At 28.4% G+C, this 23,631-nt stretch overlaps 1 protein-coding gene across 34 annotated transcripts in view; it reads right to left on the reverse strand.

The window, feature by feature from the left end:
• The window catches only part of LOC107451143 (uncharacterized), a 97,601-nt gene that overhangs the window by 37,907 nt on the left and 36,063 nt on the right, over positions 1-23,631 (reverse strand). For 8 of the 34 annotated variants that reach the window (XM_087166377.1, XM_087166368.1, XM_087166365.1 and 5 more), the window contains 8 exons: positions 23,096-23,151; positions 22,026-22,260; positions 18,685-18,793; positions 15,216-15,284; positions 10,742-10,789; positions 4,559-4,618; positions 928-957; positions 731-763 (listed from right to left, as the gene is read on the reverse strand). In XM_087166377.1, coding sequence (XP_087022503.1) covers positions 731-763; positions 928-957; positions 4,559-4,618; positions 10,742-10,789; positions 15,216-15,284; positions 18,685-18,793; positions 22,026-22,260; positions 23,096-23,151 — 640 coding nt within the window. The remainder of the gene's footprint in view (positions 1-730; positions 764-927; positions 958-4,558; positions 4,619-10,741; positions 10,790-15,215; positions 15,285-18,684; positions 18,794-22,025; positions 22,261-23,095; positions 23,152-23,631) is intronic. The other 26 variants (XM_087166398.1, XM_087166396.1, XM_087166395.1 and 23 more) reach the window with 10 other exon arrangements.

Raw genomic sequence — 23,631 nt, forward strand, 5'->3', positions numbered from 1 at the left:
TAACAAAGAAAAACATGTAATGAAGCAAAATTACAATACATTTTTGATAACTTCTATCTTTATATTAATAAAATTAAATGTAACAACTGCTACTTAAAATAGAACTCTGATTATCAGACACTCTAATTATTCTTTGTCAAGTTTTCCGAGTGCGTCGGACCTAACAAATTTTAAAGTGAAATTTTGAAATAATGACCCTTACACAAAAATTTACGACATTCTTTTATTATATATGTTTTTTTTAAATTATTTCTCTAAAATAAAATTTAATCAACCAGTTTTTCATTTTTTTAATATAGTAACAAATCACTGACAAGCTCGATTTTGTGTCAATTTCAAGGTGAATCCATGCTTTTTTTATTATCAATTATTGCTACAGATTTCTACATGGTTTACTGACATCCCGATGTTTTCTATTTACTTATATACAGGTTATGTGAGATGAAAACATTTCATGAGCCTGGCACTGAAATTTCAATGACCAGCCATTTCTGGGATTTGAACCTGGTACACCTCATTGGGAGGTCTCTATCCCCTGAGCACCATTGCAACTTGAATTAACTTTTTAACATATTCAGCAGCCCTATAACCAATAGATTGTAATAATAATGATTGTAACGATAAGCACTCAATGCACTTTAAAAGGGATATAGGATAATCAAACTTCTGTATAATAATGTAATCGGATAATCAGAGATCTATTATAATTCTAAGAGCTATTGTCACTAACCTTGGAGGACATCCATAGAGTGTTGAAATCCAGCTTAGGTTTTGAGAGAAAAGAAGAAAATATTAGTAAAGGGAGGGAAAAAGATAAACTATGGAAAAAGAAAACATGTTATAACTTATAATATTATGTTTGTTTTTAACTCAATAAAAACACATCTAGACTAAATTAAAAGAGAATGGAACTGATGAATAGCTTACTTTTTATCATCGAGTCGTTATTGATGGTATCTGTAACAGTATAAGCAAAAAGTTAGAAATAAAAAAAAAAACTCACCCCTTAATATCAGCAGCAGATTTTTGTAATTTATAACCATCATGCTTATATATCTTAAGAGCATAAATATAGTTTCCTTAATTTTAGCCAACACTAAATTGTTTCAGCTCTTTCAGCTGATCTTGTTTACTTAATGCCAAACATAAATATTACGCATACATGCATAAACTAAATCTTTAAAATTTATTAATGAAAGCAATCCAGCAATCCTTTAGTATGTTTCTGAAACATAGAAGCTTACAGTGTTAAAAGAATAAAAAAATAAATGATTTTTCAAAAAAAAAAAAAAAATTTTTTTTTTAAAGAACAATAATAAAAATTCGATTGTTGAACACCATCAAATCTGAAATGCTTTTGCAAAAAGCATTATAAAGGAGATGCATTTGCGAAAGAAAAACAAAATCCATCAAGAAACATAAAGAGAAAGAGTCATATACTAAGAATGGACACACATTCCTGGCATTGTCCTTGATTGGGCACTAGAGAGAAAATGCAGAAGAGGTTGACCCACATAGTGAAAAGACTGGATGAGCCAGGGGGAAAAGTTACAGTGGAACACAGAAAGTTACGGGATATCTAACTGATTAATTTTCGTAATAAATAAATAAAATTCGATTTTTAGAAAATTGCTCTCTTTTTTTAAGTCTTAGATAAAACTTCCATCCAAACTTGGTATCCAAAGGACTAGGACAAAATAAACAGGCGCTAGCGACCAAAGGGAACCTAAATATAAAAATTTAAAAAATACTGCCAATCGCCACTTTTTCCTTCAAAAACACACTGACTAAATTAAAATAATAAGTTTTTTAATTGCTTAAAATTTTTAATTGTTAAAAAAATGTCTCCTGTTAAAAATGCTATAACTGGCCAGTAGCAAAATTTCTTAATTTTTCCCTAAAATAAAGAAATTTTATTAAAGTCTTAAAAGCTGCAACTTCAACTAAACAGTGGATTGCAGCCATTTCTGCAATACTATAATGTTTCCAAAACTTATTGGAAAATAAAGAGGTCAATGGGAATAATATTCACCTAGAGAGCTTTGATTACAGCCAACTTGATCCAGACCTAATTGAATTCATTAAGAAATATAAATCTAAAATTACAATCTAACAAAACCAAGCATCACAGGTAAGATTAAATTTCTTGTTTACATGAATTTTTAAGAGTGGACAATTTGTGAGCACCACTGTACCCCTACATGTGTTGGATACTACAAAGAAATTCAGAGAAGTATTCAAAATTTGATGTCGATTAAACCAGCTTTTTAATTACCTGGATTGCAAGAAAATCTCCCTCTACAGCAGTACATCCAACTTCTCAGCAGGATATACCAATAGAATGTTCAGCCACTATCAAAATACCAGATCAAAATACTGCAACGATTTTTAGCCTGAATCGCTAAAAAGGTGTACTGTGGTGATAGAGAGACTAAAAGAAACTTTTCCACTAAAGGGTTAAGATAAGTAGAAAAAGTTCTATTATCAGGGTTGCCACAGAAAAAAATGAACAAAAATAGTTGCTTTTAGTAGCCTCAAGCATGAAAATAGTTGCCTAAAACTATGAAAATAGTTGCCTGAACAGGAACAAAAATTTATCAAAAATAGTAGCCAAATAACTAAAATTGTAGCTTAATTGTCAAATACTATGATTAGGACAGGTTGATGTCAGAAATTTTAAATTGTGATACATCGTACGTTAGACATCGCGATATAGCGATGTATCGCGATTTAGCAAATGTTCAGAAATTACCAATGGGAAATCTATAAATCAGTCAAAAATAAATAAAAAGGAATAAATCTATTACAAAAGAAAATATTAATTCTAAACATATTCTACTATAGCATCAATATCATTGTTTAATTTTTTCAATTGAAATAATAAAGAAGTCAAATTAAAAGCAAACCCAAGTTTTATTTAATATTTCTAAAATTAAAAATGATTTAAGATTTATTGGTTTAAAAATAATAATACTGTAACAAAATATTTTACATACATGCATTAAAATTTAAAGAAAAAAAACGAAAGTAGAAAACAAACCAAAGAAATGTTCACTTTAGAAAAAAAATAATTTTTTTAAAATTATTTGTTGAAAAAAAAAACCATGCTTTTGAAACATCATTAGACTTTTTTTTTAAAATTATTTAAAACATAAAGTAGTATTAACTAATGGTCAAATTCTGTACTTAATGTAAAAATATTTTTACTTATTTGTTCTTATTTTCGTTTTTGAAAATAAAATTGACTAAAGATTTATTTGTTTAAAAATGACACTGACTATTGAAAGAATTTCAATAAAAAAAAATACTTTAGATACTAATATTAAATTATTCAAAAGCGTCAAAACATTACTAAACTCTTTGTTTAATTTTTAAAAAAAAGTTTGTTTCTTAACTAATAGCCAAATTTTTTTAAAACTTTGTTTTCAGTTTCTCAAAAATAATAGCAAATTAAATAAAGGTAAGCTTTGTTTTAATTTTTTTTATAATTAAAAACAACTGAACATTTATTGGCTTAAAAATAATCAAATTATTATACTTACCTACATAAAATAAATTTGAAAAAACTAACTTTTTATAACAAAATTAAATACAAAATACCCCTATTAAATTGTATCGCTTAAAATGAAAAACAATAATTGAAAAAAAACCAATGAAAGATCTTTTTTTTTTATTTATATTTTCTTTTCATTGATCTATTGAGTTCAGAACGAAAATTTAAGATAACAGCGATTGGGCAGCAATCACAAAGTAACAGTAGGTCTATGAAAAATAAGTATAAGTATAAAAATAATTTCGCTAAGAGTAAAAAAGTCTCCCGATAGTCGCCTATTCCTGAAAATAGTTGCTTTTTTACCCTTCCCAGGTAATAAAAGTCGCCTATGGCCGAAAATAGTAGCAAATAGTCACATTTTAATAGTCTGGGGCAACCCTGTATTATATGAGCTCATGCTTTTCATGGTATACTTTTAAGCCTTTTTTTTATATAACCTTGTAAACATCTCTTTATGCGTCATTATGCAATTGTTAAAGTATAATTTACATAAAAATTATTTTTTAATTACTTTATTATGATTACAGCCATATCTGTTAAATCAAAGAAATTATTTTCCAAGCAGAGACTTGACGTCAGAATAAAATTATAATCCTGGATAATAATACCAATGAATAAAATAATAATTATTATCTAGGATGGTTAATCCTTTAAGATAGGTCAAGATGGACAAAGAATTAGCTGACAAGGCACTTTGCCAAGCTACGCTACTAAGTATGTAGAATAAATAAGGAAAGAATGTACCATATAACCCACATATTACTAAGTTTTTTTCTAAACCTGTTTTCAAACATAAACTTTGGAGTATTTCAAACATGGCAGTATTATTGGATGAATTTATGTTGAATTTAAGTTTTTAAGCTACATTTAATTTTTCAGTTTATTAGAATGCAAAGTTATGGTATAAAAAGAACAGAAACAAAAAAAAAAAAAAAAAAAAAAAAAAAAAAAAAAAAAAAAAGGCTATTTTTAAAAATGTAAAAGTACATAAATATAAACACTTACCTATAATTTCCTGACTATTATTCGAATTATTGGTTTCATTAGCTGATCTGTTGCCATTTTCTATTAACAGTAACATAGAGGTATATTTCACAGTCATAAAAGATACTTACATAACACATTCTTACATATACATTCAGCACAACTATTTTGATAAAATATCATAGGTATTTTTCATCACTTTTTATATATATATAAAAGAAGGAGACATTTTTTGTAAAACTTTTCGAGAGAATTACTTTTTGAGTAAAGAAGTTATGACTTTTGAATGTTAACCCCTTGAAATATCATTAAACAATCTCTAAACTATGCAGAATTATTAATTTCTAGATATAGAAATGATCTTTGATTGCAATGTAAACAACAACTTGCAACGGAATGTAGACAGAGATGCCAACTGCTCCGGACACGCCAAAATAATTAAAAACGGTAAATAACTACAAACTAAATTTTTCAAATATTTGACTATTTTTGCTTGCTTTGACGTAACTACCAGGCCTCGGAAAACCGCCCGTCCGCGGCAGTCAAAAATTCTCCACGGACAACAAATTTCTCGAATCCGCCGTCTGCGCGGACGGCCAATTACCAATTTTACCGTTAATGTTCGTGATACATTTTCAATTTTTTTTACCTTACTAGAGTCTAGCGCCTCACTTCTAAAATGACCCTCTAATCTAGAAATACAGCAACATACTGCGCATGATGGAATCGATGGTTTCTCTGGTAGTACTGCACCGGTTGAAAGAGGCTTTTCAGCAATGAACTTACAAAAAAACACATTACGTACTAGTCTTGAATAAGAAGCGTTAAACGCACTTATGAACATCCACCTAAATGGAAAACCTCTTTCAGACTTCTGTGCAGAAACCTCTGTAAATCATTGGCTTGATTGTGGAACTGGAAAACGTCGTCATGTTTGATTCATTTAAAAAACGCAGTACCCTCGGATAAATTGACATTCCAGATAACTTGACCTTTGTCATTTAAATTATTTCATAAAAGAAATACTAGGTTTTATTATTAGTATCCTAGTATTTCTTTTATTACTGTATAATGCAATCCTAGTAACTACTAATTCATTGTGCAATTTATATAAATGTTAATAATAAATAAGAGAAAATTATATTTTTATTTATTTAGAAGCTACGGGTTAGTTTCAAAGGAGGACGGGTACATTGTTGGACAAGCCGTCCTCGGGGACGTGTAAAATTTCTGATATTTTTCGAGCCATGGTAACTACTGCAAAGTGGTGAATTATATAAGTCTACAAATTTAGAAATAGTGGTGGATAAAAATCTACTAAATTGAATAAATAACTAGAAACTAAATTTTGCAAATATTTGACTATTTTTGCTTGCTTTTTAAAAAGTATAGCATGACATAACTACTATAAAGTGGTGAATTATATAAGCCTCAGAATTATTTAGAAATAGTGGTGGATAAAAATCTATGAAATTGACTTTATTAAACCAAGTATCACGACTGATAAACTACCAGTTTAAAATATTTATTTGCTGTCCGGAGCAAGTTGGCATCTCTCTGTTGAAGAGAGAGAATTGAGACACATCAATTATCGTTTTGACATAAGAAACAAATGACATCTCCCAGACGTTTTTGTATGTCAAGGGGTTAACTTAATTTTTTTTTATTAACAATAACAACATTCAAAATTAAATTCAAAATATTGGGGTAGGAATTTACTTGATTAACACTCAGTTCCTAGTTACACATGCTCAATTGATTTGCATTTGAAATTAGCTACAAAAATTAATCTACAATTTGAACAAAACTAAAATAAATGTTGTTAAGTAATAAAAAAGTCACTTTTTGTATAAAATTAATATTGTTCTTTACTCTAAAAAAATTCTGTTTGTGTTTGCTTGGTTGTGCGAAAAAATGAATTACAACACTATTTTCAAATCACTCTCTCAAACTGAAATTTAGGAAATGATAATTTTTTTTAAAAATTATGCATAAATTAAAATTTTGAAAAATGCAATTTGTTAAAAAAAACTGTCCTTCCTCAAGAATCTTTCCTTTGAAAATTGATGGATTCTTTAGGATAAAAATTTTGAATGAAGACATTCAACATTTTAGTGAAAATTATGTTTTTCAGAGTTTTTCTGCATTAATGCACTTTAAATCACCAAACAATTTTTAAAAAAAATTATGGGAAAAAGAAACTGGTTGTTTATTTGAGTTGCAACTTTTTTTTCGTAAATTCGCCAAAAGGCTAGCGATTATTTTGAGGTCCAGGCTGGGGCACGCCACTTCTGGTTATTTAATTGACACACCTCATAATTTGGCCAGAAAAACTGGATCCAAACTGGTAAGCATTTTCCTTCGATTTTTATGTAGATACACAAAATTGGATTTCTTGTATGTATGTATATATATATATATATATATATATATATATACATAGCTGCCAACCTCTAGTTATAAAAATGCAGAAGATTCGTAACTGCATACTAATTACTAATAAATTTATTTTAAAAAATAGTCCCCTTTTTTTTAAAAACAAGAAAAGGAAAAAAAATTAAAAAAACTTTTGACCAGCTACTTGAGGGTACAATATTCATTTATTAATTCTTGATTAAAGGAAAATATATAATATTTTAAGATTTATATTAACATTAGTTTAATTACACTATAATAGTATGCACTATATATGAACTCAATAGAAATTATGGAAAAAGAATTATATCAAAAAAAAAATTTTTTTTTTGCAAAGATACTTTAGTAACACCTTTTGCTTTTACTAAATATCTTTCGAAAAGTCTCCTTCAAAACAAAGTCTACCCTCCTTAGACTTAATTATTTAAAGTTTTTCGAGAGTCTCATCAGACATCCATGAGCGGAATTGAGTCCTATTGTTTTTACTACAGAAAACACCCTTTCGCATTCAGCATTGCTGTGGGGTATAGTCAACATAATCTGACTTAAAGAAAATACTAGCTATTGGGCAGAAGGGTAAAATGCAGAAGATCTTATCTTCTGCGCGTAAAAGCGAAAAAAGTAGCTAAAGTAAGTAAAAATGAGAAAACCTTCTGCAAAATGCGGAAAGATTGGCAGCTATGTATATATATATTGATAATTAAAAGTTTCTTAAAAATATTAAAAATTTTAAAAACACTTTTCAATTATGACAGTAATATTAATTGTAAATTTTTGGATTTAAGTTATAAAACAGAAGGAATTATCTGGATTGCTGACTTATACGTTAATTAATTACTTGAAATTTTCCTCAAAACACGAATAATTTCCCCCCCAGTTTTCTTAGTTAATATCTTTTTTTAAAATTATTTTCTGTCGCTTTACTTTTATAAATATATATTGCAAGTGGTTTAAGTTAGATTCGGTTATAATTAAAAAACGAATAATTTTCATACATAAGAAATTAATTCCTAGAAATTTTATTTTATTTTTTTAGCAATAAGAAACCTGCAAAACAATTAATTTCTGCACAAATCACTTTCAATTTGTAAACTGGTATTTTAGGAAAATAATGAAATTATTGCAAGTGGTAATAAACTGAATAGAAACCATTTCTCTAGAGAAAGAAAAGAATATGTATGCATGTATTAGATATTGCAATTAAAAAACTCCACCAAAATTTCTGGCAAGCAAATTATTATCATGATTTAATTTTAATTGAAATTTATATATATATATATATATATATATATATATATATATATATATATATATATATATATATATATATATATATATATATATATATATATATATTATATTTAGTGGCATGCAAAAGTCTACGACCAGTATTTTAAAACTTATTTCGACTTTCATAAGTTAAAATGGGTGATAAACTATTTTTACTTTAATTATTATCAGCTGAATAACCGTTTTTATCAGGAGTGAATAAAAGAAAAGAATCAATAAATAAGTACTGAACAACACTACAAAATACTGAACAAACCTGAAAGGCAATTAATAAAGACAAAATAATTTTTTTATTATTTATTATTAGTTGCATTATTTCCCAGTGGTTTCACATGATAAAATTAAGCATATGACGTTTTTTTGTAGTTATCAGATCAGAATAGATTAATCGTATTCCGTATCACTTGGCATGACGCTATTGCTCAGGGTCAACTAATGAGAGTAAAAATTTATCCCAATCAAATAATTTTCGCTGATACATATCCTTTAATGAGGCCGAAGGACACTTATTTCAACAGTATCAGTATTAAAACTGCTCAGTATTGGTGGAATTTTAATAACCAATTGCATCAAGACAATACTTTTTATGTATATTAGTATATTACAAAATACTTTAACATTTTTTTCTTTTTTTTTTTCAAAATACATTTATCAGTGGCAGCTAAATTAAAGCTGAAATTTTAAAAACAAAAAGAATTCTTATAAGACTTTGGATAAGGACTTTTGAGCATGACAATTTCTCTATCTGACCTTTAATATATTGTTTATAAGTAGAGATGAGAAAAAGTTATTTGAATTCTAATTCATTAAACATTAATACACTATCTTTGCTACCACTGGAAAAATATTTTCTGAAACTAAGTAAACGGAAAATCTATTGCAGAATTTTTATTAAAACTACAGAAATTACTTTAAGACCAGTAGTACATATTACCAAAATAAATCAAGCGTCATCTGCGTATGGCAATTTTCTATGGTTACCCAAAACAAATAACTGCCTTTTTTCCATTAACTTCGCTTTTTGGTACATTATTTTTTTATTTTAATTAATACATATTACCAATATTAATTGTCATAGGTATCAATAATAGTACAGAAATATTTTACGCTTGATCTAACAAATAACTCTAATTTAATTAAGCATCATTAGTGTCAATAAAAGTATCACGATTTTTCATGATTCTCCTAAACGAATTAGCACAATTTTTCCATTAATTTTGTCTTTCAATACTTAACTAATTTTTTTCATTTACTGTTGATTTTAAATTGTTTATTTTTATTGAAGCACATTTTCAGAAAAATATTGTAAACAAAACAAACGTGTGGTTTAAGATAACTATAGAAATATTTATTTACAAACATAGTCCAACATATAATATGTCCAATATATATATAACATGTAAATGCAAACATTCACGTTGTTCATTTTATTTTAAATTTTGTAACCATCCGACCCAATTTTGAACAGCCGACCCAATGAATTTATGACTATTTAACTATGTTATGTTATGACTATGTTAAGTAATGTTCAACAACACATCCTTGTAATTTTGAATCCAATCAGAAGACAAGGGAACTCGTGAATCAAGTATTGTGAGAAATTAGCCTTTCTAGAGGAGTTTTTTGAGGGAACTAACCTGCATTTGCATTACATGGAGAAGAAAATCATAAAAATCTCTCACAGTTAGCCTGATGATAAGGGGACTCTAACCCATGATACGTCTACCACTGAGGATATTTTAGTCAGCATTGCGAACGATGCCAGCTGTTTACAGAATTCTTATCCATTAGCTATTGCTAGGATTCAAATCTGGGTCAACTCATTGAAAGGCGAGCGCTCTATCCCCTGAGCCACCACAAATTTATCTGACTTAATGAATAAAAAAATAATTAAATATGTAAGCACGTCTAGTACTCTTTTTTGATCAAATAGACCGTGGAAAATATTAAAGATTATTTTAATTTTCATGTTTATAAATCTTTATACAGTAGAGAACCGATTATCCGGAACGATCGGGACAATCGCTATTCCGGATAACTGATTTTTCCAGTTTTCTGAATCGCTACAAAAAGCCATTTTTTTAGTGTTAAACCCAACTAAAAAAAATTTTTTTTGGAAATAATCTTAAAAATAAGAAAAAACGATGAGGTAATGCACTAATGATTATTTCTGAAAATATGGTAAGGTAAACATCTTTCAAAAAAGAAAGAAAAATCCTAAAATCTTATGAGGAAACAAAATTTTTTTATTTTAAATTGCGGGAAAATTTATCGAATTTCGTTCCGGTTTTTTTGTTTTCTGATTTCCGGATAATGGGTTCTGTACTGTACATACAATGATAAATAAACAGTGATACTGAATTTGGTCATAATAAAAATAAAGTAAAAAATATTTATTTTTCTCCCATTTTAAAAGACAGAATAAAAGTATACTGATGAGAGACATTTGCACGCCAATGTACGTATACTAAAACCATATATACTAAAAAATTAACTTACCCAAAAAACCATTTGGAACCATGTATGAATCCAAAGAAACGTCTTGTTCTACTTATACCAATGCAAGCATAAAATAAAGCAGATAACAGTCACAAAATTTTACTTTAGCTTTTGTGAGTTGCACAAATAAAAATCATGTATGTAATTCAACCCTAATTGTAAGTTGATTTGAGTTGTACACCAAAAACAAAACAATCCATCTTAAATAACTTTTGATCTAATGATCGGACCTTCACGTTCTAGAACTCAATCTTAATGGTTTGAGGGGGTGACTTCAAATATGCTAATTAGGTAGTGCAAACAATATTTTAAGTTACAGAATAAAGTTACAGGCACAAAATTATAGTTTTTCTGAATAAACCTTTCTCTTCTTCAACAGATTCAGATTTCTAACCCCCAAAATATGTAACCACAATCTGGGAAATACTGTCCCCATAGTTTAATCAGGACAACGATCCTAACTTTGGACCCCTTAATGTCAATTTTACATTTTACACATATCTCGAGAACTTTTTATGGGAATTCGTAATTTTCTGCACACAATTATAACATTTGTTTGCCCCAAGATAATTCCATGCAAAAAAAATACTTTAAATATTTATTAATTTTTAGTACTTTATTAAAAAATGGCCGAAAAAATTTTGAACTCTGAGGCGTACAGTTTTTTTACATCATTTTAACGTAATTTCAGCGAAATCAGCCAAATAGTTAATGAGAAATTGAATTTTTAAAAAATAGTATTTCTAAAAATTTCATTACTCGGGAACTATTCCTCCGATTTTGCTCAAATTTTGTATTTTGCCATGTAAAATTACATACTTTAAAATGATTTAATAAATTATATATCTTACAGTTCAATTTTCTTTTACTATTATTAAATTAAATAATAAAAAACAATAAATACTTATTAAAATTTAGATTTTGCATAGAATTCTCTTTGGACAAACAAATTTTATAATTTTGTGCAAAAAATTTGCAATTCACTTACAAATTTCTCGAGATATGGTGAAATACGCAAAAAGTAGAATTAACATTAAGGGGTCCAAACTATGGTGACTATATTTCCCAGATTGCAGCTGCGCCCCATATTTTGGGAGTTAAAAATCCGAATCCCTGGAAAAAAAGGTGTGTTTATGCAGAGAAAGTACATTTTTCTGTCTCATTTCAAAACTTAAAATATCACCTGCACTAATTAATTAGCATCCTTGAGGTTACCCCCTTGAATCATTAGATTGAGTCCTAGTACGGGAAGATCCAATTATTAGATCAAAAGTTATTAAGCATGGTATTTCTTTTTGGCGCACTTTACATGTAAAAAACATGGCTGAAGTTTAAAACTGGTTACAATAATATAAGTGCTATTTGAATAAATTATCTCAGATAAATAATAGTCATATTAGTTGTTTATTACCAAATTTAAAAATAAAGATGGAGCTCCAGCCTTTTGTTTAGGATTACAAGAGTTGTTACAGTCTAAATTGCACGAGAACACTAATCATGAAATTAAACTTAGTACTCTTACAAAAGCTACTTAGGGTAGTACTTTTTGTAGTTAACGAGCTACTTTATATTTCCGCATGTCAATTTAGGTTTGAAAATTTTTAAATTAACAAACTTCGTAAAGAAAGCAACAACAAAAATAAATAATAATCATTTCTAAAATGATAAAGAAATATTTAAGGGTTGGATCCCAAAATTTTAGATTTTGTCTGCCAAAACAAGAGGGGAAAAAAGCGGGCACTTTTTTGGTAAAACTTTTCTTTGAGAATTCAAGAAAAGGGGTTTGGAGATATCATACTAAACATTAATCAAATTTAGTGAAATTTAATTATATTTTAATTTTCTATAATTAGCAATCTATTAACATTGATTATATGCGCCCCTTTAAGGTAACTGATAAAAACACAATTAACTTTATCTTACAATTCTCACATTGTGTAAATTAATCACATCGTAATTAAGAACTTTAAAAGTAAGTGCTGCTTTAAAGATTAAATTAAATAAACTTTAATAAGAAAAAACTTCAAACCTTTCATCATTCAAACCTTTTCAGGATTATAGAGAAATTAAAAGTATTAAAGTCATTCTTAACAAAGAGGGATTGGGGATTGTAATGCCATATCTTTGAAGATCAATGTTCACATTTTTAAAATATATTTATTTTTATATTATTATGGAAAGAAAAATTAGAAAATTTAAATAGTACAACTGCAAAATTTATACAACAATTTACAGTACACTACAAACTTGTATGTGCATATATATGTTAGGGTGGCTCTCAGCTACATGTTATAATTTTTTAAAAAATACAATTTCGCTGCTCTTTACTCTATGCCAAATTTCTGTTTATATTTCCCAGATGCATAGTTAGGGTTTGCAGAGCCTGGAAATAATTTCGTATAAAACCTAAAAAGGGGCGTTTCGGAAACATTCTATGTCTTAGAGATAATGTCATAATTTAAATCCAACTCAATTTGCATTTTTTTTAAAAAATTTCACATTATATAAGACTTGGCAATGTGGCATAATGTTTCTTCAGACAGCATGCTTCGTTTGCTTCATAAATATTACTTTAATTCTGTTTAGACTTCATCAGTGATTCTACTACATTTTTTTATTGCACTTATTGTTGCTGACTGAATATTTTCCGAAAGACATTTTTCAGTCGATGTGTCACCAATTTGTAAGAAATAATTACTAAAAATCCCTACTTGCAAAGCAAACTACAGCATTAATAGGCATCTTATTCAATTTTTTTTAGGTAAATAATATAAATATGTGAAGAAGTTACGGGGCACAATTAGTAAATGAAATTGAATATACAGTGGAGCATCGTTCATACGACGCCGAAGGGACCGCCGAAAAACGTCGTATAAACAATGACGTCGTATAATCGATTTTTACTTCTAAAACTCAAACTAACTCTGTTTTCAGTTAATTTTAATGTTTAACGTGTTGATTTACATAAATTTCTAAATTACACAAAGCAAAATAAACAAATAACCAAAGAAGAAAAATTGCAGTGAGCAACTTGAACGTATGTTACCTTTAATTATATTTTCTTGCTATTAGTCTCTACAATGCTTTGAATAGCGAGTTGAACTTACTGCTTTCTATGATGCAATTTTAGATTTCTAATCACGGCGTAATCTAATGGCTGAAGCGCACTTGTGCAATTTGCAGGAAAAAAGAGAGCTTTTACATTTTCCAATTAGTATCGATGGGTGCGCTGGACGTTGGTCGATGAATAGCAAAATTTTTCGTTTTTGCCTCTTCGTAACATTGTCTAGTTTTTTCAGTCATCCGGTAAAAATTACGGTCGTCATCCCTTGTTGGCACACTTTTCTGTATCATTCATGTTGGCAAATTCCGCCCTTTTTTAAAATACGCAAGAAAAAATAAAAAATTAAATAAACGTGATCAAAATCTAAAAACCGACGTATAACCGATTCTGTGCGTCGTATAAACGATATATTTTTACATTAAAATGAATAGGAATGATTTGGGACCACACTAAAACGTCGTATAAACGTATACGTCGTATAAACGATGCTCCACTGTACTTAAAAGAGAAAAAAGTTTAACTCTGGTATTAATTAAAAGTTTTTTTTTTAAAATTCGGCGCCATTTAAAGGCTGTGCTTGGTGATTGATTATCTATGTGGGTCATCTTGGAGTTATCTGAATGAAGTAAAATTTTGTATGCATAATTTTTCTGATGATTGGAATAAATTATGAGGGCTAAGCTTTTAAAAAATTGAAAAATTGGGTCACCTAATATATATATACACATACACGCATATATATACATATACATATATATATACAGTGAAACTTCTCCTAAAGGCCACCTCTATTAAGGGCCAATATTTTGAGGAACGAAAATTTTCCCCATAGACATAATGTTAATTTTCCTCCCATTAGAGGGCCACATTTTCCTGACTACCTCCAATAAAGGCCATTTTCCCCCCCGTCCCATGAGTCCCCCATGCCATATTTATCAAACCAAGAAACGCTAATAGAAGTAAATAAACTGATATCCCGAGGCATTAATAAATGATGCGAATTTGACTAATTTGTTTTATAGAGTTAAGGAATCATTAGAAACTAAAATTGTTTGCGAAAAAAATTGTAAAAAGTGAACAAACTTCAATTAAAAATTTTTTTAAGCAGGTATAAAATCTTAAAATGTTAATAAACAGTTTTTTTCTACATAAATTTCGATTTCCTCATTTTATTTTTTGGTCACCCCATTTAAGGGCCACCCCCCATAAGGGCCAATTTTCAATGGAACGACAGTTGGCCCTTACCGAGAGGTTTCACTGTATATATATAGTTAAGATGGATTAATAACAAGAGACAGTTACACAAAATAATAATAAATTAAAAACTATAATCTTTGCAGTTTAAATTTTAATCAAAATAGGAACTTTAAAGTTGGGGTTCATAGTAATCACGATTATTAAAAATCTTACCAAATAAGGTTGTCGTGGTGTGACTTTTCTGCATAGAATTAGCAACATTCTCCGTAATCTGATCCCCATCTGGAAAAGAATGATCAATTACAGTGTAACGTCCCATATCCGGACGTCCCTTTCCCGGACACTTTTTAACAATCAAAATAAACAAACATCTCTCCATCTCCCCCTTTCCTTAAAAAAAAAAAAAAAAAAAAAAAAAAAAAAAGATCTTTTGACAAATTTTCTCTTTTTCTAGCTTGCACTGCACCTCTGATTTATGCATCGAACCCATAAATCACCAGAAAGGGGAAGTGAAGATCTACCAAGCCCATTGAGTGACCGTTAGTGACACTCCTCCCTTGGAATGTAGGAAAAAGAGAGGGAGATTTGTTTTCAAAAGACCGCAACGGAGTCCCCTCCCCCCCTCCTTTCCCATGCAGGTGGCTAGTAAAAGAGGCATTTCCTGGAATCTTTTTATTGAAAGAAGAAATACTTTGGAAAAGGGTAAACGGGGCAAGCGTTAAGGTGGAGGGGGAGTCAGAATGGAAAATTTGAATAGGTCTAAAAGGATACACGTCCTTGAGAAACAAAACATTCCTTCTTCCCCATACCATGTAATATTTAGGAGGCGGGGGGAAAAAGGGGGTAACATTCTTTCTTTAGCAGATTCTTTCAGTCATAAAAGAAAAAATAAAGAGAACCCGATCAGCGTGTCCCGCCTTTATGCTTGATTGATAGCCAATGATTGGAGAGAAAACAATAATTTGTTACTTCCCCACCCTCAACTTAAATGATCTCCTCTTTACACTTATTTTCTTTCACAAATAAGAAGGAAATGAATTTTTCTCCTCCATCTACCCACGTTAATGAGTGACGGGAATTTCCCTTTCTTGCTTGAATCATTCTAGTTAAAAATGGCGGATTATTATTTTCATATGTCAATTTTTTTAGTTTTCTATATTTTTAAGCAATAATATTTTTTTTCTAATATTTCATATTTTATTGATTAGATATTTCTAATACTAAAACATTATTCCCCTTAAAAATAATGTTTATTTATTTTTTGCTTCTTAGATTTAGATCATTTTAAGCTTTGTTCCAGAATTTCCCCTTCCTGCTTGAATCATTCTAGTTCAAAATGGCGGATTAATATTTTCGTAACTGTTAAATTTTTTTCGTTTTCCATATTTTCAGTAATAATACTTTTTTTCTAATATTTTATATTTGATTGATTAGATATTTTAATGCTAAAACATTATTCCCCTTAAAAATAGTGTTTATTTATTTTTTGCTTCTTAGATTCAGATCGTTTATTAAATCATTTTAAGCTTTGTTTACCTTGGGGGTGTATTATACGGAAAAATCTATTATACGGACTTCTGGAAGTCCCACCGATTCCGGATACGCGACTTTACACTGTAGTAGCAATAATGAATTCGGGGAGATTTTGTATTGATCTCTATGCCAAAATAATCAACATATCTGGCAAATTTTGGGCAAACTCGAATAAATATCATAGAAGGGGATCAACTCAAAGGGTTTAACTTGTACCTCAATTTAAATTTTTTTCTTCACATTTTTGCAAGATTAAACTCTCTCTGCAGTTTTTGCTAACAGATACCGCTACAGAAACAACTTCATGAGTTTTTTTAAAATGAAAAGGCAGGGCGACGCGCATCAAATAATTTTAAAAACTTTTTTTTTTTTTTAAATTTTGATAAACAATGCAAAATTTAACAATTAGGACAGGTGGCACTAGCTTTGGTTTTTGAAAACATCCATAAATATTTTATAGTTAAAATCATTATTAAATCATTAATACTACATTAATACACAAGGCATTGACAAAACTAATGATTTTAAACATCAGGATAAATTTGAGGAGAGCTAAATTCTATTTTATTTTTAACTTTCTTTAAAATGGACATAAAAAAAAAAAAAAAAGGTTTTCAAATGGAGACAAGTGCTTGCCTTTGCATGTAAGAAAACATGAAAGAGTAGCCATTATCACATGCAGATTATTATCTTTACAGCCTAAATTGTCCTTTATAAATCCTTTTTATTATATGTATACAGTATAAAGTCCCATATAAGATGTCCACTTACTCCGAAAATGTACATTTTCTGGACACTTTTTTACAATCAAAATAAACAAATCTCTTTTCCTTTTTCATATATAAATACAGTGGAATCTCCATCCATCGTTCCTGTCTCCTTCATTTTCCCGTATGCATACCCTCCAACTGCTACGGAATTCCCGTAGTTTCAAAAATCTTCTTTTCAGACGGTAGCAAAATTAATGTCTTAATATTTAAAAAAAATTAATTTTAGCGTAACTTGTCCACTATTAATTATAAAAGTGCAGGCCATATGGCTAGATTCTTAAGTTCTGATAAAAGTTTTATGAGAGATCCATTTGCTTTAAAAATTTCTACTTTGGTTCGCTACCACTAGAAAGCATTATTTTCAAAATCCTCATAAGTTGGAGGGTATGCGTATGTATCATCTTGTTCTATTCTCATAATGTTAATAATACCCATTTAGATCTTTTTTGAAACTAGCAGATTCCTGTTTTTATCGTTCAAAAACTTTGACTTGAAAAAAAATTTAAGTTAACTTGTTTTAAGATAAGAACAGTAACTTCTGATGTTAATAGTAAAGAAAATCAGGATTTGTTACCATTAGAATAAAATGCCTTAAACAACAGGTTTGATGTTTATGCTTCAGTTGATAAAAATGTTGAAACTTGTGGCAGAAGCAGTAGTGCTTAGCGAGACCAATGAAAATGTACAACTAGTTAGAACAAACATCTGAGTAAGGCTTTAAAACAATTAAGAACTTTTTGTATGCACACAAACTTTCAGAAAACGAACACTAATCTGTAACAATAAATGAAAAACGAAATTGATAGACTTGAAAAAGAAGAAACATCGCAGTGAGGTACACCTGTTGCTCCGATGATTAAAACGGATGGATCAATTATATTATGTTTTAAAGAAATTTCGAAGTCAAGTTTTACAAGGGCTTCAAGTAGGACACTTGGGAGTTGTTAAAATGAAAGCCATTGCCCTTTCATGTGTGTACTGAAACAATATTCAGACTGGCACGTAATTGTGTTGATCGTGTGAAAACTCAAACAGAGTTCAAGTGCATTACTAGGATTGTCTTTGTAGAAATGAATACATATCGATTTTGCAGTACCATTTTTCAAACATTATTTTCTCATAATAGTTTATGCTTATTCTAAGTGTTTTGAAACTTATCCCAAGAAAATTATTTCTGCTCACGCCACTATCGATTCTCTAAGAGACTGTTTCTCCTGGTTTGGTCTTCTAACTACAGTGGTTAGTGACAACGGTCCACAGTTACTTTCTGAAGAATTTGAACAATTCTATTTTAGCAGATAACTAATACATAGGAATAAAATATTATAAATGAAATTCCAACAATTTCGTAAAGATTTTTGAAACAAATTATTACATACCATCTTCGCTTAAATCATCAGTTAAGTCCACAACAGCAAGGGAACTTCCCGATTCATTATCAGATGAGGATGGAAAAGTATCGTCTGATACAATTGCTTCTCTCGAATGCTAGAACAATTTCATTTAAATGAAAAACAATTGTGTTACACAAATAAACAATTGCAAACATAAAACATCATGCAAATTTAAGAACCAATTATTGATTAACACACAAGAAGAAAAATTGAAAGTAAAGAGCTGTATCACAAGATGCAGTTTAAAAATCTATACAGACTCAAAAAAAGGAAAAGTCATCTGAAATAATTTCCAATAATTCGCGAATTCTAAAAACTTTCATTATTACTGTAAAAGTATTTCGTCGTTCTAGAGTTTTTTGTTGAAAGATTTTTCCTTTGGAAAGTAAAAAATTCTTAATTTCTTTTTTGCAGAAATTTTCAAAACATTTTTTTGTCCCATCCAGAATTATATTCAAATGATGTATTTCTAGCGCATAGGAGGAGGGAAAAGAAATGTTTGAGAACAATGAAGTAAAGAAAATTTGTTTTTCTTTTATCCAGAAATTTTTGAAAGAATCCTTTTTTTTCCCATCCAGATGTCTTTCTCCTGCATAGGAGGGGAAAGAAACGCTTATTTTTCTGTTCAGATTTATGAATCATAAAAAATAATGGATTAAAAATTGTGTTTTTCTTTTCTCCAGAAATTTTGGAAAGGTTCTTTTTTTTTCTCATCCAGAATTATATTCACACCATATCTTTCTCGCGCATAGGAAGGAAAAGAAATGCTCCTGATTTTTCTCTTCTCATTTGAGAATAATAGAGAGTAATTAAATGAAAAAATGTGATTTTCTTTTCTCCAAAAGTTTTCAAAGGATTATTTTTTTTTCCATCCAGAATTATATTTAAAGGATGTCTTTCTCGCGCATTGGAAGGGAAAGAAATGCTCCTGATTTTTCCATTTACATTCGTTAATAATGAAGTAAAAAATGGATTGGATGGTTTTGAGTCCTGACGCAGACAAAGACGAAGTAGAAGAAGGTGATGAGGAAGATGGCGTCTACCCCCCTTTTATTTTACCATCTTACCTTTTTTGTTCATTTTATATTAAGCCTGTATATAATTTTCTCATCATTTTTTTCCTTTTTATTTTATTAAAGTTATGTGTATTACTTTATTGTTTTTTCTTCTTTTTAAAATTATTTCTAAATAATTGTTTTTTTTAGTTGGGTTTGACAATGAAAAAAACAGCTTTTTGTAGTGATTCAGAAAACCGGAAAAACCTGTTATCCAGAATAGCGACGGTCCCGACCATTCCGGATAATGGGTTCTCTACTAATATTTGTTTAACTGATAATTGGCAAGTTACAAAGGTAAGCCAATTTAAAAAAAAAAAAAAAAATAGGGAAGTTGTAGAAAGATTATTCACAATTACACATTAAGCCTATGCGTAGTTTACTTTTATATATATATATATATATATATATATATATATAATAGTTACTATATTAAAGTAATAAGTTGCAACAATATTAAAAAATAGTAACAACTTATTTTTGAAGTAGGCAAAGAAGAAAAAAACACTAGATGGTGGATAGCCTTAAGAGTCAACAAAGAATTTTGAAATTTATGGACAGTCATAAGCAATTACCATATTTATAGCCACTTAAATTGTTGTTATATTTATAACTAATAAAATCAGACTAATTAATATCATGGTAGGAACTGATTGCCTTAAGTATGTCAAAGCAAAAATTCGGATTTTCTTTTTCTTAATTTAAAATTGCAACAGTTGAAGACCGAATTTTCTTACTTTAAATATTTCCAGTGCAAGCATTACTAAGAAAAAAATATTAAGCATTACAGTTATTAACCTAATAGGTAAAGTTTTGTTCACACTGCACCAAACTTGCATTTTAGAAGTTCTAAAAAACAAATTTGATAGTTATCCTTCCAATTACGTGTTATAATTTTGTAATTTGTATTCTGCATTTCTGGATTGACTATGTTAACAATATTTTGCGGAAAAATATTAAACAATAAGATAATCTTTTTAAGGAAATATGAAGAGAAAATTGTAATGGATCAAATCATAATGCAAAAGATAATTAATTCAGCAGAAATTTTGATGGAATTGATAATGTAAATTTATATTTCCTATAAGTGAAAAGGCATGTATTTAGGTTATTTGAATCAAATATTAATTTATTACAGTGGCCACCACTAATCATTGGATTGTCAAATCAGCTTCTAGGGGTCTTTCTAGGTTTTTTTGAGAGATACCTATATTGCGAAAATTTAGACATAATTTGTGAAATTTAAAAATTATATTAAAAAATGAACACAAAAATATGCTAAAATAAGATAATATTTAAATATTTTTCAAAAATATGTTAAAAGTAATTTGTGAAACGACCGTTTTTCCTAAAAATGAATTTATGAAAGTACTGCTAAACGGCAGTAAATTAGCCCTGGACAGACCCATGGCTTCTTTTTTAAATAAAAATGGCAAAGAATGGAATCAGTACAATATCAAATCATGCTAAAACCACCTTTTATAAAATCATGATCACCATTTTAAAAAAATAAAATTTTTGTCAAATGTTTAAAATAATTAGAAACTTAGCTTTGTTTCTAAGAACATAAATAACAAATTTTATTCTGTCCCCTATGAACAAAAAGAGCAAAGTTACAGGCTTTAATTTCAATCTTTAAGGAAAGTGATGTTTAAGCTGAGAGTAAAAAATATATACATACATATATATATATACATATATATATATATGAAACAGGGAGGTAAAGTAATTCATATATATATATATACAGTAGGGAACCGATTATCCGGAACGATCGGGATCATCGCTATTAAGGATAACTGATTTTTCCGGTTTTCTGAATCGCTACAAAAAGCCGAAAAAAACATTTTTTTTAAAAAAATGGCGGGAAAATTTATAGAAAATTTTCCGGTTTTGTGGTTTTCCGAATAACGTGTTCTGCACTGTGTATATATATATATATATATATATATATATGTGTGTGACATAAAAAGATTAATAGAAGCTTTTTTTTATGTCACACGCACGCACACACATACATATATATATAAACACAATACAATATGGATTCCTAAAGAAAAAACTTTTTCTTGTCTAATTATAATACAATGAAATTTTGAACCCATAAAATAAATTCTTCTACAAAATAAAGAGATCTGAAAAGACAAGAGAACTTAATGTTACCAACTATACAAATAACAATAGATCTGAAGATTATTTACAATGCAGTTAAAAACATGGCAAACTAAAATTTAAAAATCAGTAAATTTAATACCAACTTGACATTCTTACATTTTTTAGCAATTCCTTCAAAATATTTTCTTCCCTTTTAAAATCAAAAGGTGTGTTTTTCTCTTGATAAGGGAATTTCCCATAATGATCTTTAAAAATGCCAACGTAAGCTTCAAGCTCACCCATTGCCATTACAAAATCAATGTTATTCCTTGACTTCTTGTCTTGCTTTTTGGAAGAGTTTGAAGGATAATCTTCAGACATGGCAAGAACATTTGACAATGGTACACATGCTCTATGAGACAAACGATGCATATTATTTTTACCATGTAAAACATACAATTGAAATACATTAAAATATAATGTTTTTGTTAGAAACAATACACTGAAATAAATTTGAAAGCATGATTTTTTTTTGAAAACTTTAATATAACTTCTGCTAGGAAAAAGACTTAAATTCATTTGCCAGAGCTACAGAAAAAACCAAGTGAAAAAAAATTTCATTCATTTCCTTTTTTATTTCTTAGTTTTCTAAATGTAGTAATATGCAACAGAAAAATGAAATGTAAGTGAGTAATGAGCATTGAATAGAAGTTTAAAATTTTTGCTTTAAAAAAATAAATAAACAAACAAAAAATGGCATTAAATATTAAAACCCTGGACAAGGCAGAACATTGTAAGTTCAACATCTTAAAATTTATGAATAAAAAGAACTGATTTATTGAGCATGAAATTTATTGTGAATGGTGAAAAAAGAAAAACTCAAAACGTAGTAGAATTAGAAAAGAATGTACCAATGCATAATATTAAATAAAAATACTTATAATTATATTATTATTTCCAGTAAAGTTACTATTCAACAAAACAATAGGTAATTTTTTATATAAAGCTAATTTTAATTTTGTAAGATTTAAACTAAGAAGATGAATGAAAGAGACAAAACATTGTTTTAATTCATATATCAATTCAATTAACTATTTTAAAATTAAAAAATTACTTAATTAGGGTACACGAATAGTGAATTAAATTTACACTACAATAATGGTGTAATAAATATAAACCATTATTGTAGATAAAACATTATTCTACAAAATTTTTTACAATGTTAATTTTTTAACTATTATACTTACATCTGATGAGTATGGAAAAATCTCACATGAGCTTTTTGATTTGATACTTTTAAGCACTGAAAGAGAAAGTATTTTTAAATTTCTTAGTAAAATTCGGTTCAGGTTTCAAGTTTTATTTAGCAAAATTATAAAGAAAAATCTAAAAATTTGATTTAAATCACTAAAATTTGATTTAAAAATTATAAAAATCTTTTTTTTTTAAAATTCATCTTAAGCATAAATGAAGCAAAATGCAAAAGATTTTTTAATATGTAGCATTTAAAGTCTTTTCATGATAACATAAGTAGAACAGGTTTGCTGTGCATTCTTAAAAAGAGGTGTAAATGCAACTCTCTTTATTTAGGGCCATAAAAGTAAAAACATTTGTAACAACTTCAATAACAATTAAAATTATAACTGTATATTCACAGCCTGAATAAATTATACATGCTATGTTAAGAAGCCTTTGCCATAACATTTTGTAAAGAATTTCTAAAATATCAATTGCATTATGTTTATGGGAAATTTTCTGTCTCAACATTTTACGGTTTTTCTAT

This window comes from Parasteatoda tepidariorum, chromosome 6, assembly GCF_982258835.1.
Source record: "Parasteatoda tepidariorum strain Cologne lab strain chromosome 6, Ptep-v5.0, whole genome shotgun sequence".
NCBI classification, from domain to species: domain Eukaryota; kingdom Metazoa; phylum Arthropoda; class Arachnida; order Araneae; family Theridiidae; genus Parasteatoda; species Parasteatoda tepidariorum.